Below are 20,072 nucleotides of genomic sequence, written 5' to 3'. Positions count from 1 at the left end.
TCTGTGAAGGAGTGTCCTTGGTAACAGAGTGGACCAGAGACCGTCTGGTCTGTGAAGGAGGTCTCCTCGGTAACAGGGTGAACCAGAGACCGTCTGGTCTGTGAAGGAGGTCTCCTCGGTAACAGGGTGAACCAGAGACCGTCTGGTCTGTGAAGGAGTGTCCTTGGTAACAGGGTGAACCAGAGACCGTCTGGTCTGTGAAGGAGTGTCCTTGGTAACAGGGTGAACCAGAGACCGTCTGATCTGTGAAGGAGTGTCCTTGGTAACAGGGTGAACCAGAGACCGTCTGGTCTGTGAAGGAGTGTCCTTGGTAACAGGGTGAACCAGAGACCGTCTGGTCTGTGAAGGAATGAGGAGATCTCCTCGGTAACAGGGTGAACCAGAGACCGTCTGGTCTGTGAAGGAGTGTCCTTGGTAACAGGGTGAACCAGAGACCGTCTGGTCTGTGAAGGAGTGAGGAGGTCTGCGGTTACATCTCAAATAACACCCTATTCTCTACATAGTGCACTACTGTTTACAAGGGCCCATAGGTAATAGGGTGCTATTTAGGCCACAGTCTGAGCCGGCTAGTCTATATTACCCCTTCAGGCTGTTGTTGAGCAACCCAGCCAGACAGACAGCAAGCCGACAGACAGGGAGACAACCGACAGGCAGAGACAGCTGACAGACAGACAGCCATCTGACAGACAGCCAGACCCAGCCAGACAGACAGCAAGCCGACAAACGGAGAGACAACCGACAGACAGCCAGCCAGCTGACAGACAGACAGCCAGCCAGCTGACAGACAGCCAGACAGAGAGATAGCCGACAGACAGAGACAGCTGACAGACAGACAGCCAGCCAGCTGACAGACAGCCAGTCCCATGGTAGTTTGATGAGCCAGCAGAACTAAGGCCAGGCAGGTAGACCCCATCATTAGACTCCACATGGAGAGAGCCACAACACAGTGAGAAAAAAACAACAGGTCAGTACAGGCCCTGAGAACAGACCCTATTAACTCAAAATTAAAAAGTCAAAAGTAAAGTCATAAGGCCGTACTAGACAAAAATCTATCCTCTATAAGGCCGTACTAGACTCCTAGACAAAAAGCTATCCTCTATAAGGCCGTACTAGACTCCTAGACAAAAAGCTATCCTCTATAAGGCCGTACTAGACTCCTAGACAAAAAGCTACCCTCTATAAGGCCGTACTAGACTCCTAGACAAAAAGCTATCCTCTATAAGGCCGTACTAGACTCCTAGACAAAAAGCTACCCTCTATAAGGCCGTACTAGACTCCTAGACAAAAAGCTACCCTCTATAAGGCCGTACTAGACTCCTAGACAAAGAGCTACCAGTCTTTAAACTGATAACCAGTCTTTAGGGAGACCACATGGAGAAGCTGATGGACAATACTACCAAATACTAATGGAGTGTATGTAAACTTCTGACTCCACTGGGAATGTGATGAAAGAAATAAAAAGCTGAAATAAATCACTACTATTATATTATGACATTTCACATTCTTAAAATAAAGTGGTGATCCTAACTGAGAGGGAATTTTTACTAGGATTAAATGTCAGTAAAGGTTAAAAAAAACTGAGTTTAAATGTATTTGGATAAGGTGTGTGTAAACTTCAGACTTCAACTGTATAGAACTAGAGAGGAGACAGTAGTGTTATCACACTGGGCATCAAGGGAATTTATTTTTTCCTCCACTATTCAAAACAATCACTTTGCATTAAAATAGCATGGAGGCCCGAGACTGATCACTTTGTTTACCCGGCTGGCATCCCCCACCATCCCACCCACCCACCCGCACCCCCGGTAATATCAGCTAGTCATGGTGGTCTATGGTAGTCGGTATCCTCTGGAGTGATAGGAGGATGACACTGGACTAAGATAAGAGGTGGTATTCTAGGGCATCTGGTGTGTCTGTCGTGATGTCAACGTGTCTGAGCTTGTCAGGGCTGTGCTGTTAGGCAATTGTTCCAGTCCTAATAGTAGTAGTCATGTATAAGCCTGGTTGTGTAAAATGAGAGGCCTGCCTGTCCTGATCTAAAATGGTATACATTCATTCATCAAAGTACTCTACTCATCTCAGGAAGCAACAATAACACCAATGTATGGGACTGTGCGATAGATCAGGAGAAACTTGCACATTGTGCTTGCCAGTATCACTTAATTTAGCTAACGTATCGGCCTCACGTCCTTCGTCAGAGCTACCACTGAGCTCTCTAAACCACTCCAACATATACACCTTAAAACCTTCTACAGTCACTAGGGCTGACCACATTTTGCAGAATGGTCCATTGTTTGGTCAATAGGCTGTTGGCCGACCGAGATTTCTTTAGTCGAGCAGTAGCAAAAAAAAAGATCTATATTTCCTGGTGTACAAGACACCGGTCTGATTGGCGCCTGTCTATTGTGAAGGCCGTGGGGATGGTCATCACTAAGACATGTCCTACTGTAATTAGTTAGACTACGTAAGAACAATGGTGCAGCACTAATAAACATACAGTTGAAGATCAGATCTACAGAATATAGATACAGTTGAAGATATAGATCAGATCTACAGAATATAGATACAGTTGAAGATCTAGATCAGATCTGCAGAATATAGATACAGTTGAAGATATAGATCAGATCTACAGAATATAGATACAGTTGAAGATCTAGATCAGATCTACAGAATATAGATACAGTTGAAGATATAGATCAGATCTACAGAATATAGATACAGTTGAAGATCTAGATCAGATCTACAGAATATAGATCAGATCTACATACTGTACATACAGTTGAAGTTGGAAGTTTACATCCACTTAGGTTGGAGTCATTAAAACTTGTTTGTCAACCACTCCGCAACTTTCTTGTTGACAAACTATAGTCTTGGCAAGTTGGTTGGGACATCTACTTTGTGCATGACACAAGTCATTTTTCCAACAATTGTTTACAGACAGATTATTTCACTGTATCACAATTCCAGTGGGTCAGAAGTTTACATACACTAAGTTGACTGTGCCCTGGGGCGGCAGGGTAGCCTAGTGGTTAGAGCATTGGGCTAGTAACCGGAAGGTTGCAAGTTCAAATCCCCGAGCTGACAAGGTACAAATCTGTCGTTCTGCCCCTGAACAGGCAGTTAACCCACTGTTCCTAGGCCGTCATTGAAAATAAGAATTTGTTCTTAACTGATAAATAAAATAAAAACAGCTTGGAAAATTCCAGAAAATGATGTCATGGCTTCTGATAGGCTAATTGACATAATTTGGAGGTGTATCTGTGGATGTATTTCAAGGCCTACCTTCAAACTCAGTGCCTCTTTGCTTGACATCATGGGAAAATCAAAAAAAATCAGCCAAGACCTCAGAAAAAAAATAATTGTAGACCGACAAGTCTGGTTCATCCTTGGGAGCAATTTCCAAACGCCTGAAGGTACCACGTTCAACTGTACAAACTACAGTACGAAGTATAAACACCATGGGACCACGCAACCGTCATAAAATGTCCTCTGGTCTGATGAAACAAAAATAGAACTGTTTGGCCATAATGACCAGCGTTATGTCGGGAGGAAAAAGGGGGATGCTTGCATGCCGGAGAACACCATCCCAACCGTGAGGCACGGGGGTGGCAGCATCATGTTGTGGGGGTGCTTTGCTGCAGGAGGGACTGGTGCACTTCACAAAATAGATGACATCATGAAGGAGGGAAAATAGGTGGATATATTGAAGCAACATCTAAAGTCAAGTTAAAGCTTGGTCGCAAATGGGTCTTCCAAATGGACAATGACCCCAAGCATACTTCCAGTTGTGGCTAAATGGCTTAAGGACAACAAAGTCAAGGTATTGGAGTGGCCATCACAAAGCCTCGACCTCAATCACATAGAACATTTGTGGGCAGAACTGAAAAAGCGTTTGCGAGCAAGGAGGCCTACAAACCTGACTCAGTTACACCATCTCTGTCAGGAGGAATGGGCCAAAATTCACCCAACTTATTGTGGGAAGCTTGTGGAAGGCTACCCAAAACGTTTGACCCAAGTTAAACAATTTAAAGGCAATGCTACCAAATACTAATTGAGTGTATGTAAACATCTCACACTGGGAATGTGATGAAAGAATGAATAGCTGAAATAAATCACTATTATTCTGACATTTCACATTCTTAAAATAAAGTGGTGATCCTAACTGACCTAAAACAGGGAATCTTTACTAGGATTAAATGTCAGGAATTGTGAAAAACAAAGTTTAAATGTATTTGGCTAAGGTGTTTGTAAACTTCCAACTTCAACTGTAATATTATTTAAAAAAATGTTTTCTCCGACGTTGGATAGCAGTCCCTGTCCACAGTTCTGAAACATCAGTGCGCGGTTGAATTGGCGTCTTTTTCTAGACCGTGTTGCTATGTGCATAATAGCAAAAGTAACCAGCATATTGGTGTTGAGAACAATGTGGCCGAGGCAGCAGCAGAGGGAGGAGGTGAGGAAACAGCCCTTGCCTTATTGTCTAAGAAAAGTGAGGAGAGGAAACACTGAGCGGTGGTCATTGAGGAAGGAAGCCAATGCCTCTTCCTCCTGTCGCCCAACCTTCTCGTGTCCCTCCGCCTGTCCCCCCTCCTCCTCCTCCTGTCCCTCCTCTTCCTGTCCCTCCTCTTCCCCTTCCTCTAATGGTCAATAAGTGCTAGAAATACATTTGACAGAGATTACAGCTGTGAGTCTTTTTGGGAACATCTCCAAGAGATTTCCACACCTGGATTGTGAAACATTCTTGCTCTGTCTGGTTTGTTGTTTATACTTTCTAGAAAGCCATTTGCAATAGATTTAACCAGATTTCAGTTAAAACTGTAACTCTGCCACTCAGGAACATTCACGGTTTTCTTGGTAAGATACTCCAGTATATATTTGGCCTTGTGTTGTAGGTGATTGTCCTGCTGAAAGGTGAATTTGTCTCCCAGTGTCTGTTGGAAAGCAGACTGAACCTGGTTTTCCTCTAGGATATTGCCTGTGCTTAGCTCTACTTGTTTCCTTTTATCCTGAAAAACTCACCATGCTTTGCTGAAGACAAGTATACCTATGACATGATACAGCCACCACAATGCTTGAAAATATGGAAAGCCGTATTCAGTGATGTGCTAGATTTGCACCACTGTAATTTCGGTTAGTATTACTGAGTAGCTACAACGTTGTTAATACATTCTCGGTTCTCTCCTATCACAGCCATTAAAACGATATTAAAATCCCCATTAGTTTCATGCTGAAATCCCTCAGCAGTTTCCTTCCTCTGGCAACTGAGTTAGGATTCCTGTATCGCCCAATTTTTCAGTTTTTGATTTGTTAAAAAAGTTTGAAATATCCAATAAATGTCGTTCCACTTCATGATTGTGTCCCACTTGTTGTTGATTCTTCACAAAAAAATACAGTTTTATATATTTATGTTTGAAGCCTGAAATGTGGCAAAAGGTCGCAAAGTTCAAGGGGGCCGAATACTTTCGCAAGGCACTGTATCAACTTGTCTAAGGGTTAGTCTATAGAGAGACTTCTCCTAGGGTTATATCAACTTATCCAATGGTTAGTATATAGAGAGACTTCTCCTAGGGTTATATCAACTTGTCTAAGGGTTAGCCCATAGAGAGACTTCTTCTAGGGTTATATCAACTTGTCTAAGGGTTATCCTATAGAGAGACTTCTCCTAGGGTTATATCAACTTGTCTAAGGGTTATCCCAGAGAGACTTCTCCTAGGGTTATATCAACTTGTCTAAGGGTTATCCTATAGAGAGACTTCTCCTAGGGTTATATCAACTTGTCTAAGGGTTATCCTATAGAGAGACTTCTCCTAGGGTTATATCAACTTGTCTAAGGGTTATCCCAGAGAGACTTCTCCTAGGGTTATATCAACTTGTCTAAGGGTTATCCCAGAGAGAGACTTCTCCTAGGGTTATATCAACTTGTCTAAGGGTTATCCTATAGAGAGACTTCTCCTAGGGTTATATCAACTTGTCTAAGGGTTATCCCAGAGAGACTTCTCCTAGGGTTATATCAACTTGTCTAAGGGTTATCCCAGAGAGACTTCTCCTAGGGTTATATCAACTTGTCTAAGGGTTATCCCAGAGAGACTTCTCCTAGGGTTATATCAACTTGTCTAAGGGTTATCCCAGAGAGAGACTTCTCCTAGGGTTATATCAACTTGTCTAAGGGTTATCCCAGAGAGACTTCTCCTAGGGTTATATCAACTTGTCTAAGGGTTATCCCAGAGAGACTTCTCCTAGGGTTATATCAACTTGTCTAAGGGTTATCCCAGAGAGAGACTTCTCCTAGGGTTATATCAACTTGTCTAAGGGTTATCCTATAGAGAGACTTCTCCTAGGGTTATATCAACTTGTCTAAGGGTTATCCCATAGAGACTTCTCCTAGGGTTATATCAACTTGTCTAAGGGTTTTCCCAGAGAGAGACTTCTCCTAGGGTTATATCAACTTGTCTAAGGGTTATCCCAGAGAGACTTCTCCTAGGGTTATATCAACTTGTCTAAGAGTTATCCCAGAGAGAGACTTCTCCTAGGGTTATATCAACTTGTCTAAGGGTTATCCTATAGAGAGACTTCTCCTAGGGTTATATCAACTTGTCTAAGGGTTATCCCAGAGAGACTTCTCCTAGGGTTATATCAACTTGTCTAAGGGTTATCCCAGAGAGACTTCTCCTAGGGTTATATCAACTTGTCTAAGGGTTATCCCAGAGAGACTTCTCCTAGGGTTATATCAACTTGTCTAAGGGTTATCCTATAGAGAGACTTCTCCTAGGGTTATATCAACATGTCTAAGGGTTATCCCAGAGAGACTTCTCCTAGGGTTATATCAACTTGTCTAAGGGTTATCCCAGAGAGACTTCTCCTAGGGTTATATCAACTTGTCTAAGGGTTATCCCAGAGAGACTTCTCCTAGGGTTATATCAACTTGTCTAAGGGTTATCCCAGAGAGACTTCTCCTAGGGTTATATCAACTTGTCTAAGGGTTATCCTATAGAGAGACTTCTCCTAGGGTTATATCAACATGTCTAAGGGTTATCCCAGAGAGACTTCTCCTAGGGTTATATCAACTTGTCTAAGGGTTATCCCAGAGAGACTTCTCCTAGGGTTATATCAACTTGTCTAAGGGTTATCCCAGAGAGAGACTTCTCCTAGGGTTATATCAACTTGTCTAAGGGTTATCCTATAGAGAGACTTCTCCTAGGGTTATATCAACTTGTCTAAGGGTTATCCCATAGAGACTTCTCCTAGGGTTATATCAACTTGTCTAAGGGTTTTCCCAGAGAGAGACTTCTCCTAGGGTTATATCAACTTGTCTAAGGGTTATCCCAGAGAGACTTCTCCTAGGGTTATATCAACTTGTCTAAGAGTTATCCCAGAGAGAGACTTCTCCTAGGGTTATATCAACTTGTCTAAGGGTTATCCTATAGAGAGACTTCTCCTAGGGTTATATCAACTTGTCTAAGGGTTATCCCAGAGAGACTTCTCCTAGGGTTATATCAACTTGTCTAAGGGTTATCCCAGAGAGACTTCTCCTAGGGTTATATCAACTTGTCTAAGGGTTATCCCAGAGAGACTTCTCCTAGGGTTATATCAACTTGTCTAAGGGTTATCCTATAGAGAGACTTCTCCTAGGGTTATATCAACATGTCTAAGGGTTATCCCAGAGAGACTTCTCCTAGGGTTATATCAACTTGTCTAAGGGTTATCCCAGAGAGACTTCTCCTAGGGTTATATCAACTTGTCTAAGGGTTATCCCAGAGAGACTTCTCCTAGGGTTATAGACTAATGCAGTAGTTGTGATCTATCCAGCAGAACATTTTTATATATTTTTTATTTATCTAGGTCAGTTAAGAACAAATTCTTATTTACAATGACGGCCTACCAGGGAACAGTGGGTTAACTGCCTTGTTCAGGGGCAGAACCTTGTCAGCTCGGGGATTCGATCCAGCAACCTTTCGGGAACTGTCCCAACGCCCTAACCACTAGGCTACCTGCCGCCCCAAATGGTGTGGTGGATATTTCCTTTGTCTGTCTATCAGGTTTATGGAGCTAGCTGTTCTTCAACAGGCCCGGCCATCTGCCTCCCCCTCACTTCCTGTTGCTGCTCCTCGGGAGAAATGTGTCTCAAATTAGAGCTTCCGCTCCCTCGCTGAGGAGGCCAAGGCAGGAAACAGAAAGGGAGGGAGGGAGGAAATGAGGGAGGGGAGGGAGGAAATGAGGGAGGGGAGGGAGGAAATGAGGGAGGGGAGGGAGGGAATGAGGGAGGGAATGAGGGAGGGGATGAGGGAATGAGGGAATGAGGGAAGGAAGGAAGGAAGGAAGGAAGGGAGGGAGGGAGGTTATTTGGTATTTTACTAGGATCCCATTAGCTGTTGCAAAAAGCAGAAGCTACTCTTCCTGGGGTCTACACAGAACAGCTCAAGGACAGAACTAAACAAAAACAATTAAAGGCATCACCCTGTCCAGACCCACCTGTTACACCCCCATCAACTACATCACCCTGTCCAGACCCACCTGTTACACCCCCATCAACTACATCACCCTGTCCAGACCCACCTGTTTACACCACCATCAACTACATCACCCTGTCCAGACCCACCTGTTACACCCCCATCAACTACATCACCCTGCCCAGACCCACCTGTTACACCCCCATCAACTACATCACCCTGTCCAGACCCACCTGTTACACCCACATCAACTACATCACCCTGTCCAGACCCACCTGTTTACACCCCATCAACTACATCACCCTGTCCAGACCCACCTGTTTACACCCCCATCAACTACATCACCCTGTCCAGACCCACCTGTTTACACCCCCATCAACTACATCACTCTGTCCAGACCCACCTGTTTACACCCCCATCAACTACATCACCCTGTCCAGACCCACCTTTTACACCCCCATCAACTACATCACCCTGTCCAGACCCACCTGTTACACCCCCATCAACTACATCACTCTTTCCAGACCCACCTGTTACACCCCCATCTTCATCAACTACATCACCCTGTCCAGACCCACCTGTTACACCCCCATCAACTACATCACCCTGTCCAGGCCCACCTGTTACACCCCCATCAACTACATCACCCTGTCCAGACCCACCTGTTACACCCCCATCAACTACATCACCCTGTCCAGACCCACCTGTTACACCCCCATCTTCATCAACTACATCACTCTGTCCAGAACCACCTGTTACACCCCCATCAACTACATCACTCTTTTCAGACCCACCTGTTACACCCCCAGAAAGATATGACAGATGGCTGAGTCTATAGCCACTCCTACCATCCTCAGTAACTTTCCATCTAAGTGGTCAATGCCAGGAGGTGTCATTATTGATCGATAACACCTCTCCCACACTAACTTTATGAAATACCAAAATTGCAATGCTTATCTTTCATTATTAGTTATTTTATGCATGAATATGATGACTCACTGTTTGTTGTTGGCATTTCCTGCCTAAGTTTGCCCACTTTGCCAATGAAGTAATCATTAAAATAATTGGCAACATCAAATGGTTTTGTGATGAATGAGCCATCTGATTCAATGAAAGAGTTAAATCATTCATACATGGTCATTTATCTTGGTTTCATAATACAATCTTTTTTTGTTCAGTTTAAGTCTCATCATTTCTCAATTTACAGTAAGTCAACCAATCAGACTTATTCACCAAATCGTCTGCCTCGTACCTCTACAGCTTTTAAATTCCTCATCAATACACAGGGCCTTAACAGTTATAACAGACAGTTTAATAGGTGCTGGAATATAATAACACAATTCATATATAATAATTCAATACCTGGAAGAATCAACATCATGGACGTATCAACTGCAGCGTCTGAATGTTCCTCATCAGACCAAGAAACAGAAAGGGACAAGGAGAGGGAGAGGAGAACAGAAAGGGACAAGGAGAGGGAGAGGAGAACAGAAAGGGACAAGGAGAGGGAGAGGAGAACAGAAAGGGACAAGGAGAGGGAGAGGAGAACAGAAAGGGACACAGAGAGGGAGAGGAGAACAGAAAGGGACACAGAGAGGGAGAGGAGAACAGAAAGGGACACAGAGAGGGAGAGGAGAACAGAAAGGGACAAGGAGAGGGAGAGGAGAACAGAAAGGGACAAGGAGAGGGAGAGGAGAACAGAAAGGGACAAGGAGAGGGAGAGGAGAACAGAAAGGGACACAGAGAGGGAGAGGAGAACAGAAAGGGACACGGAGAGGGAGAGGAGAACAGAAAGGGACAAGGAGGGGAGAGGAGAACAGAAAGGGACACGGAGAGGGAGAGAACAGAAAGGGACACGGAGAGGGAGAGGAGAACAGAAAGGGATACAGAGAGGGAGAGGAGAACAGAAAGGGACAAGGAGAGGAGAACAGAAAGGGATACAGAGAGGGAGAGAACAGAAAGGGACACGGAGAGGGAGAGGAGAACAGAAAGGGATACAGAGAGGGAGAGGAGAACAGAAAGGGACAAGGAGGGGGAGAGGAGAACAGAAAGGGATACAGAGAGGGAGAGAACAGAAAGGGACAAGGAGGGGGAGAGGAGAACAGAAAGGGATACAGAGAGGGAGAGAACAGAAAGGGACAAGGAGGGGGAGAGGAGAACAGAAAGGGATACAGAGAGGGAGAGAAAAGAAAGGGACACGGAGAGGGAGAGGAGAACAGAAAGGGATACAGAGAGGGAGAGGAGAACAGAAAGGGACAAGGAGGGGGAGAGGAGAACAGAAAGGGACAAGGAGAGGGAGAGGAGAACAGAAAGGGACAAGGAGAGGGAGAGGAGAACAGAAAGGGACAAGGAGAGGGAGAGGAGAACAGAAAGGGACAAGGAGAGGGAGAGGAGAACAGAAAGGGACACAGAGAGGGAGAGGAGAACAGAAAGGGACACAGAGAGGGAGAGGAGAACAGAAAGGGACACAGAGAGGGAGAGGAGAACAGAAAGGGACAAGGAGAGGGAGAGGAGAACAGAAAGGGACAAGGAGAGGGAGAGGAGAACAGAAAGGGACACAGAGAGGGAGAGGAGAACAGAAAGGGACAAGGAGAGGGAGAGGAGAACAGAAAGGGACACAGAGAGGGAGAGGAGAACAGAAAGGGACACGGAGAGGGAGAGGAGAACAGAAAGGGACAAGGAGGGGAGAGGAGAACAGAAAGGGACACGGAGAGGGAGAGAACAGAAAGGGACACGGAGAGGGAGAGGAGAACAGAAAGGGATACAGAGAGGGAGAGGAGAACAGAAAGGGACAAGGAGAGGAGAACAGAAAGGGATACAGAGAGGGAGAGAACAGAAAGGGACACGGAGAGGGAGAGGAGAACAGAAAGGGATACAGAGAGGGAGAGGAGAACAGAAAGGGACAAGGAGAGGAGAACAGAAAGGGATACAGAGAGGGAGAGAACAGAAAGGGACAAGGAGGGGGAGAGGAGAACAGAAAGGGATACAGAGAGGGAGAGAACAGAAAGGGACAAGGAGGGGGAGAGGAGAACAGAAAGGGATACAGAGAGGGAGAGAACAGAAAGGGACAAGGAGGGGGAGAGGAGAACAGAAAGGGATACAGAGAGGGAGAGAACAGAAAGGGACAAGGAGGGGGAGAGGAGAACAGAAAGGGATACAGAGAGGGAGAGAAAAGAAAGGGACACGGAGAGGGAGAGGAGAACAGAAAGGGATACAGAGAGGGAGAGGAGAACAGAAAGGGACAAGGAGGGGGAGAGGAGAACAGAAAGGGACAAGGAGAGGGAGAGAACAGAAAGGGACAAGGAGAGGGAGAGGAGAACAGAAAGGGACACGGAGAGGGAGAGGAGAACAGAAAGGGATACAGAGAGGGAGAGGAGAACAGAAAGGGACAAGGAGGGGGAGAGGAGAACAGAAAGGGACAAGGAGAGGGAGAGAACAGAAAGGGACAAGGAGAGGGAGAGGAGAACAGAAAGGGACACGGAGAGGGAGAGGAGAACAGAAAGGGATACAGAGAGGGAGAGGAGAACAGAAAGGGACAAGGAGGGGGAGAGGAGAACAGAAAGGGACAAGGAGAGGGAGAGAACAGAAAGGGACAAGGAGAGGGAGAGGAGAACAGAAAGGGACACGGAGAGGGAGAGGAGAACAGAAAGGGATACAGAGAGGGAGAGGAGAACAGAAAGGGACAAGGAGGGGGAGAGGAGAACAGAAAGGGACAAGGAGAGGGAGAGAACAGAAAGGGACAAGGAGAGGGAGAGGAGAACAGAAAGGGACACGGAGAGGGAGAGGAGAACAGAAAGGGACAAGGAGGGGGAGAGGAGAACAGAAAGGGATACAGAGAGGGAGAGGAGAACAGAAAGGGACAAGGAGAGGGAGAGGAGAACAGAAAGGGACAAGGAGGGGGAGAGGAGAACAGAAAGGGACAAGGAGAGGGAGAGGAGAACAGAAAGGGACACGGAGAGGGAGAGAACAGAAAGGGACACGGAGAGGGAGAGAACAGAAAGGGACACGGAGAGGGAGAGAACAGAAAGGGACACGGAGAGGGAGAGAACAGAAAGGGACACGGAGAGGGAGAGAACAGAAAGGGACACGGAGAGGGAGAGGAGAACAGAAAGGGACAAGGAGAGGGAGAGGAGAACAGAAAGGGACACGGAGAGGGAGAGAACAGAAAGGGACAAGGAGAGGGAGAGGAGAACAGAAAGGGACACGGAGAGGGAGAGGAGAACAGAAAGGGACAAGGAGGGGGAGAGGAGAACAGAAAGGGACAAGGAGGGGGTAGGGAGAGGAAACAGAAAGGGACAAGGAGGGGGTAGGGAGAGGAAACAGAAAGGGACAAGGAGGGGGTAGGGAGAGGAAACAGAAAGGGACAAGGAGGGGGTAGGGAGAGGAAACAGAAAGGGACAAGGAGGGGGTAGGGAGAGGAAACAGAAAGGGACAAGGAGGGGGTAGGGAGAGGAAACAGAAAGGGACAAGGAGGGGGTAGGGAGAGGAAACAGAAAGGGACAAGGAGGGGGTAGGGAGAGGAAACAGAAAGGGAGAAGGAGGTGAGTACAGGAAACAGAAAGGGAGAAGGAGGTGAGTACAGGAAACAGAAAGGGAGAAGGAGGTGAGTACAGGAAACAGAAAGGGAGAAGGAGGTGAGTACAGGAAACAGAAAGGGAGAAGGAGGTGAGTACAGGAAACAGAAAGGGAGAAGGAGGTGAGTACAGGAAACAGAAAGGGAGAAGGAGGTGAGTACAGGAAACAGAAAGGGAGAAGGAGGTGAGTACAGGAAACAGAAAGGGAGAAGGAGGTGAGTACAGGAAACAGAAAGGGAGAAGGAGGTGAGTACAGGAAACAGAAAGGGAGAAGGAGGTGAGTACAGGAAACAGAAAGGGAGAAAGAGGCGAGTACAGGAAACAGAAAGGGAGAAGGAGGCGAGTACAGGAAACAGAAAGGGAGGAGGTGAGTACAGGAAACAGAAAGGGAGAAGGAGGTGAGTACAGGAAACAGAAAGGGAGAAGGAGGTGAGTACAGTAAACAGAAAGGGAGAAGGAGTTGAGTACAGTAAACAGAAAGGGAGAAGGAGGTGAGTACAGGAAACAGAAAGGGAGAAGGAGGTGAGTACAGGAAACAGAAAGGGAGAAGGAGGTGAGTACAGGAAACAGAAAGGGAGAAGGAGGTGAGTACAGGAAACAGAAAGGGAGAAAGGGGGTGAGTACAGGAAACAGAAAGGGAGAATGGGGGTGAGTACAGGAAACAGAAAGGAGAAAGGGGGTGAGTACAGGAAACAGAAAGGGAGAAAGGGGGTGAGTACAGGAAACAGAAAGGGAGAAAGGGGGTGAGTACAGGAAACAGAGAGAGTACCAGGCTCCTAGTGATTGTAACGTTTAACCACGTAAAAGTTCAGATAGTTTAGTTAGCAGGTATGTAAGGTTTTAAAGAGCTCCTCTCATCAACAATCTAGCCTGTATCTTTACCACAACTAGGCCCAACCAGCGTGATCTCTCTCTCTCACACCACAGAGAGAGGAGGCAGAGCAGTCATTACTCTACAGTAAAGTGTGTGATTACTAAACCGCCAGGCCTTTTGAAGAAGAATCGTAGCAGTGAGGGGAGGGTAAAGAGAGGGGAGGGGAGGGTAAAGAGAGGGGAGGGGAGGGTAAAGAGAGGGGGGGGAAGGGTAAAGAGAGGGGAGGGTAAAGAGAGGGGAGGGTAAAGAGAGGGGAGGGTAAAGAGGGGAGGGTAAAGAGAGGGGAGGGTAAAGAGGGGAGGGTAAAGAGGGGAGGGTAAAGAGGGGAGGGTAAAGAGGGGAGGGTAAAGAGGGGAGGGTAAAGAGAGGAGGGTAAAGAGGGGAGGGTAAAGAGAGAGGAGGGGAGGGTAAAGAGAGAGGAGGGGAGGGTAAAGAGAGAGGAGGGGAGGGTAAAGAGAGAGGAGGGGAGGGTAAAGAGAGAGGAGGGGAGGGTAAAGAGGGGAGGGTAAAGAGAGTAGGGGAAAGAGAAAGGAGGGGAGGGTAAAGAGAGAGGAGGGGAGGGTAAAGAGAGAGGAGGGGAGGGTAAAGAGAGAGGAGGGGAGGGTAAAGAGAGAGGAGGGGAGGGTAAAGAGAGAGGAGGGGAGGGTAAAGAGAGGGGAGGGTAAAGAGAGGGGAGGGTAAAGAGAGGGGAGGGTAAAGAGAGGGGAGGGTAAAGAGAGAGTAGGGTAAAGAGAGAGTAGGGTAAAGAGAGAGTAGGGTAAAGAGAGAGTAGGGTAAAGAGAGAGTAGGGTAAAGAGAGAGTAGGGTAAAGAGAGAGTAGGGTAAAGAGATAGTAGGGGAGGGTAAAGAGAGGGGAGGGTAAAGAGGGGAGGGTAAAGAGGGGAGGGTAAAGAGGGGAGGGTAAAGAGAGAGGAGGGGAGGGTAAAGAGAGAGGAGGGGAGGGTAAAGAGAGAGGAGGGGAGGGTAAAGAGAGAGGAGGGGAGGGTAAAGAGAGAGGAGGGGAGGGTAAAGAGGGGAGGGTAAAGAGAGTAGGGGAAAGAGAAAGGAGGGGAGGGTAAAGAGAGAGGAGGGGAGGGTAAAGAGAGAGGAGGGGAGGGTAAAGAGAGAGGAGGGGAGGGTAAAGAGAGAGGAGGGGAGGGTAAAGAGAGGGGAGGGTAAAGAGAGGGGAGGGTAAAGAGAGGGGAGGGTAAAGAGAGGGGAGGGTAAAGAGAGGGGAGGGTAAAGAGAGGGGAGGGTAAAGAGAGGGGAGGGTAAAGAGAGAGTAGGGTAAAGAGAGAGTAGGGTAAAGAGAGAGTAGGGTAAAGAGAGAGTAGGGTAAAGAGAGAGTAGGGTAAAGAGAGAGTAGGGTAAAGAGAGAGTAGGGTAAAGAGATAGTAGGGGAGGGTAAAGAGAGGGGAGGGTAAAGAGGGGAGGGTAAAGGGAGGGTAAAGAGGGGAGGGTAAAGAGAGGAGGGGAGGGGAGGTTAAAGAGAGGAGGGGAGGGTAAAGAGAGGAGGGGAGGGTAAAGAGAGGAGGGGAGGGTAAAGAGAGGAGGGGAGGGTAAAGAGAGGAGGGGAGGGTAAAGAGAGAGGAGGGGAGGGTAAAGAGAGAGGAGGGGAGGGTAAAGAGGGGAGGGTAAAGAGGGGAGGGTAAAGAGGGGAGGGTAAAGAGGGGAGGGTAAAGAGGGGAGGGTAAAGAGAGGAGGGTAAAGAGAAAGGAGGGTAAAGAGAAAGGAGGGTAAAGAGAAAGGAGGGTAAAGAGAAAGGAGGGTAAAGAGAAAGGAGGGTAGAGAGAGAGGAGGGTAAAGAGAGAGGAGGGGAGGGTAAAGAGAGAGGAGGGGAGGGTAAAGAGAGAGGAGGGGAGGGTAAAGAGAGAGGAGGGGAGGGTAAAGAGAGAGGAGGGGAGGGTAAAGAGAGGGGAGGGTAAAGAGAGGGGAGGGTAAAGAGAGAGTAGGGTAAAGAGAGAGTAGGGGAGGGTAAAGAGGGGGGAGGGTAAAGAGAGGGGAGGGTAAAGAGAGGGGAGGGTAAAGAGAGGGGAGGGTAAAGAGAGGGGAGGGTAAAGAGAGGGGAGGGTAAAGAGAGAGTAGGGGAGGGTAAAGGGAGGGTAAAGAGGGGAGGGTAAAGGGAGGGTAAAGAGAGGAGGGTAAAGAGAGGAGGGGAGGGGAGGGTAAAGAGAGGAGGGGAGGGGAGGGTAAAGAGAGGAGGGGAGGGTAAAGAGAGAGGAGGGGAGGGTAAAGAGAGAGGAGGGGAGGGTAAAGAGAGAGGAGGGGAGGGTAAAGAGAGAGGAGGGGAGGGTAAAGAGAGAGGAGGGGAGGGTAAAGAGAGAGGAGGGGAGGGTAAAGAGAGAGGAGGGGAGGGTAAAGAGAGAGGAGGGGAGGGTAAAGAGAGAGGGGGGGAGGGTAAAGAGAGAGGGGGGGAGGGTAAAGAGAGAGGGGGGAGGGTAAAGAGAGAGGGGGGAGGGTAAAGAGAGAGGAGGGGAGGGTAAAGAGAGAGGAGGGGAGGGTAAAGAGAGAGGAGGGGAGGGTAAAGAGAGAGGAGGGGAGGGTAAAGAGAGAGGAGGGGAGGGTAAAGAGGGGAGGGTAAAGAGGGGAGGGTAAAGAGGGGAGGGTAAAGAGAGGGGAGGGTAAAGAGAGGGGAGGGTAAAGAGAGGGGAGGGTAAAGAGAGGGGAGGGTAAAGAGAGGGGAGGGTAAAGAGAGGGGAGGGTAAAGAGAGGGGAGGGTAAAGAGGGGAGGGTAAAGAGGGGAGGGTAAAGAGGGGAGGGTAAAGAGAGGAGAGGGGTAAAGAGAGGAGAGGGGTAAAGAGAGGAGAGGGGAGGGTAAAGAGAGGAGAGGGGTAAAGAGAGGAGAGGGGAGGGTAAAGAGAGGAGAGGGGAGGGTAAAGAGAGGAGAGGGGAGGGTAAAGAGAGGGGAGGGGTAAATAAGTATCTCTGTAATCACATTCTTGTTCCTGATAACTGGCTGAGGAGGAGATACCCTTGAATCATCAATCGACACAGCGGGAGGGCTGACCCACTAACCAGAGCCTCTCCAAGTGGGGACCCTCCCTGGGCTACAGGGGAGTCAGACGACTAGCCCCCCTTAAATGACATGTACTCTACAGACTGAAACCAGCTAGACTAGTTTACTGCTTAGTCATCTTTCCAAATACTCTTCAGTTCCAAAACATGGATAAGAACCTAGAATGGATTATTATCCAGCAGCACTATAGACCACAAGACTACAGCCCACTATAGACCACAAGACTACAGCCCACTATAGACCACAAGACTACAGCCCACAAGACTACAGCCCACAAGACATGTACATGTAGACCACAAGACTACAGCCCACTATAGACTACTGCCCACTATAGACTACTGCCCACTATAGACTACTGCCCACTATAGACTACTGCCCACTCCAGCGTAGAAAACTACAGCCCACTCCAGCATAGAAAACTACAGCCCACTCCAGCATAGAAAACTACAGCCCACTCCAGTGTAGAAAACTACAGCCCACTCCAGCATAGAAAACTACAGCCCACTCCAGCATAGAAAACTACAGCCCACTCCAGCATAGAAAACTACAGCCCACTCCAGCGTAGAAAACTACAGCCCACTCCAGCATAGAAAACTACAGCCCACTCCAGCATAGAAAACTACAGCCCACTCCAGCGTAGAAAACTACAGCCCACTCCAGCGTAGAAAACTACAGCCCACTCCAGCATAGAAAACTACAGCCCACTCCAGCATAGAAAACTACAGCCCACTCCAGCATAGAAAACTACAGCCCACTCCAGCATAGAAAACTACAGCCCACTCCAGCATAGAAAACTACAGCCCACTCCAGCATAGAAAACTACAGCCCACTACAGCGTAGAAAACTACAGCCCACTCCAGTGTAGAAAACTACAGCCCACTCCAGCGTAGAAAACTACAGCCCACTCCAGCATAGAAAACTACAGCCCACTCCAGCGTAGTAGGATTACAGAGGGTCGTGTGTGTGTGTGTGTGTGTGTGTGTGTGTGTTAGGCAGCAATCCCAGGCTTTAGCATCGGGCTTTAGCATCGGGCTTTAGCATCGGGCTTTAGCATCACATCCGCCCCGTTTCACCAGCTCGGTTTAAAACACACAGACAGCACCAACTAACTAACACACAACATCGCTGTTCTTACATTGTGTAAAACTCCCGAAACCAGACAGAAATCAGAGAGAGGAAGAAGGAAATAACTGACAACCTCCAAACTCTGGGAGGGAAAACAAATACTGAACTTCGAAAACTCTCAAAAAACTGCTTTTTCTAAGTAAAATCGCACCAGAAACATTTTTACAGAAAGCCAGAGAATCTGGGTAAGACCAGAAATTGTAAAACTCACGGAAAAAGTGCTTGAAGAGGTTAGCCATGTTCATTTTGGGCGCTCCCTTTCTCTCTCTCTCTCTCTCGCCCCCGGCCTCTCTCTCCCAGCCTCTCTCTCTCCACTTCCCACTACAGCTGCAGCTTATTCTGTGTGAACAACCAGAGACAGGAACAGGGCAGGCAGCCCACTCCATGGACATGTGACATGACACAGCCAATAGAGAGCAAGGAGAGAGGCTTCAGCTAACTGCCTGCTGAGCCCAGTACAGCCTTCTCAGAGGGAGGACACACAGAGCGAGACAGAGGGGGAGCGAGAGAGAGGGGAGCGAGAGAGAGGGGAGCGAGAGAGAGGGGAGCGAGAGAGAGGGGAGCGAGAGAGAGGGGAGCGAGAGAGAGGGGAGCGAGAGAGAGGGGAGCGAGGGGAGCGAGAGAGAGGGGAGCGAGGGGAGCGAGAGAGAGGGGAGAGAGGGGAGCGAGAGAGAGGGGAGCGAGAGAGAGGGGAGCGAGAGAGAGGGGAGCGAGAGAGAGGGGAGCGAGAGAGAGGGGAGAGAGGGGAGCGAGAGAAAGGGGAGCGAGAGAAAGGGGAGAGAGGGGAGCGAGAGAAAGGGGAGAGAGGGGAGCGAGAGAGAGGGGAGCGAGAGAGACAGGAGCGAGAGAGACAGGAGCGAGAGAGACAGAGGGGGGAGCGAGAGAGACAGAGGGGGGAGCGAGAAAGGGGAGCGAGAGAGAGGGGAGCGAGAGAGAGGGGAGCGAGAGAGAGGGGAGCGAGAGAGAGGGGAGCGAGAGAGAGGGGAGAGAGGGGAGCGAGAGAGAGGGGAGAGAGGGGAGCGAGAGAGAGGGGAGAGAGGGGAGCGAGAGAGAGGGGAGCGAGAGAGAGGGGAGAGAGGGGAGCGAGAGAGAGGGGAGAGAGGGGAGCGAGAGAGAGGGGAGAGAGGGGAGCGAGAGAGAGGGGAGCGAGAGAGAGGGGAGCGAGAGAGAGGGGAGCGAGAGAGAGGGGAGCGAGAGAGAGGGGAGCGAGAGAGCGGCTGAGCGAGAGAGAGGGGAGCGAGAGAGGGGAGCGAGAGAGCGGCTGAGCGAGAGAGAAGGGAGCGAGAGAGAGGGGAGCGAGAGAGAGGGGAGCGAGAGAGAGGGGAGCAAGAGAGAGGGGAGCGAGAGAGAGGGGAGCGAGAGAGAGGGGAGCGAGAGAGAGGGGAGCGAGAGAGAGGGGAGCGAGAGAGAGAGAGGGGAGCGAGAGAGAGAGAGGGGAGCGAGAGAGGGGAGCGAGAGAGAGAGAGGGGAGCGAGAGAGAGAGAGGGGAGCGAGAGAGAGAGAGGGGAGCGAGAGAGGGGCGCGAGAGAGGGGAGCGAGAGAGGGGAGCGAGAGAGGGGAGCGAGAGAGGGGAGCGAGAGAGGGGAGCGAGAGAGGGGAGCGAGAGAGGGGAGCGAGAGAGGGGAGCGAGAGAGGTGGGAGAGAGGTGGGAGAGAGGGGAACGAGAGAGGTGGGAGAGAGGGGAACGAGAGAGGGGGAGAGGGGGAGAGGGGGGAACGAGAGAGGGGGAGAGGGGGGAACGAGAGAGGGGGAGAGGGAGAGGGGGGAACGAGAGAGGGGGAGAGGGGGGAACGAGAGAGCGGGAGAGGGGGGAGCGAGAGAGGGGGAGAGAGGGCAGAGCGAGAGAGGGGGAGAGGGGAGAGAGAGGAGTGTCTGTGCGTCTCTGTGTGAGTCTGTGTGTCTGTCTGCCTGCCTGTCTGCCTGCCTGTCTAACTGCCTGCCTGCCTAACTGCCTAACTGCCTGCCTGTCTGTCTAACTGCCTGCCTGTCTGTCTAACTGCCTGCCTGTCTGTCTAACTGCCTGCCTGTCTGTCTAACTGCCTGCCTAACTGCCTGCC

The 20,072-nt window shown here is 49.1% G+C and overlaps 1 protein-coding gene across 5 annotated transcripts in view; it reads right to left on the bottom strand.

Moving 5' to 3' along the window:
• The window catches only part of LOC110490874 (cytoplasmic protein NCK1), a 51,479-nt gene that overhangs the window by 6,133 nt on the left and 25,274 nt on the right, over positions 1 to 20,072 (bottom strand). Inside the window, exon 1 of one of the 5 annotated variants that reach the window (XM_036945645.1) lies at positions 18,227 to 18,376. The exons of the other annotated variants lie outside the window; for them this stretch is intronic. Coding sequence (XP_036801540.1) covers positions 18,227 to 18,260 — 34 coding nt within the window. The 5' untranslated portion in view covers positions 18,261 to 18,376. Of the gene's footprint in view, positions 1 to 18,226; positions 18,377 to 20,072 lie in introns of those variants that run through there. 5 annotated transcript variants of the gene reach the window in all.

The sequence above is a fragment of the Oncorhynchus mykiss genome, chromosome 15 (genome assembly GCF_013265735.2).
Source record: "Oncorhynchus mykiss isolate Arlee chromosome 15, USDA_OmykA_1.1, whole genome shotgun sequence".
NCBI lineage: Eukaryota > Metazoa > Chordata > Actinopteri > Salmoniformes > Salmonidae > Oncorhynchus > Oncorhynchus mykiss.
The sequence above is the reverse complement of the archived record's forward strand: the minus strand, read 5'-3'. Positions and strand labels throughout refer to the sequence as shown.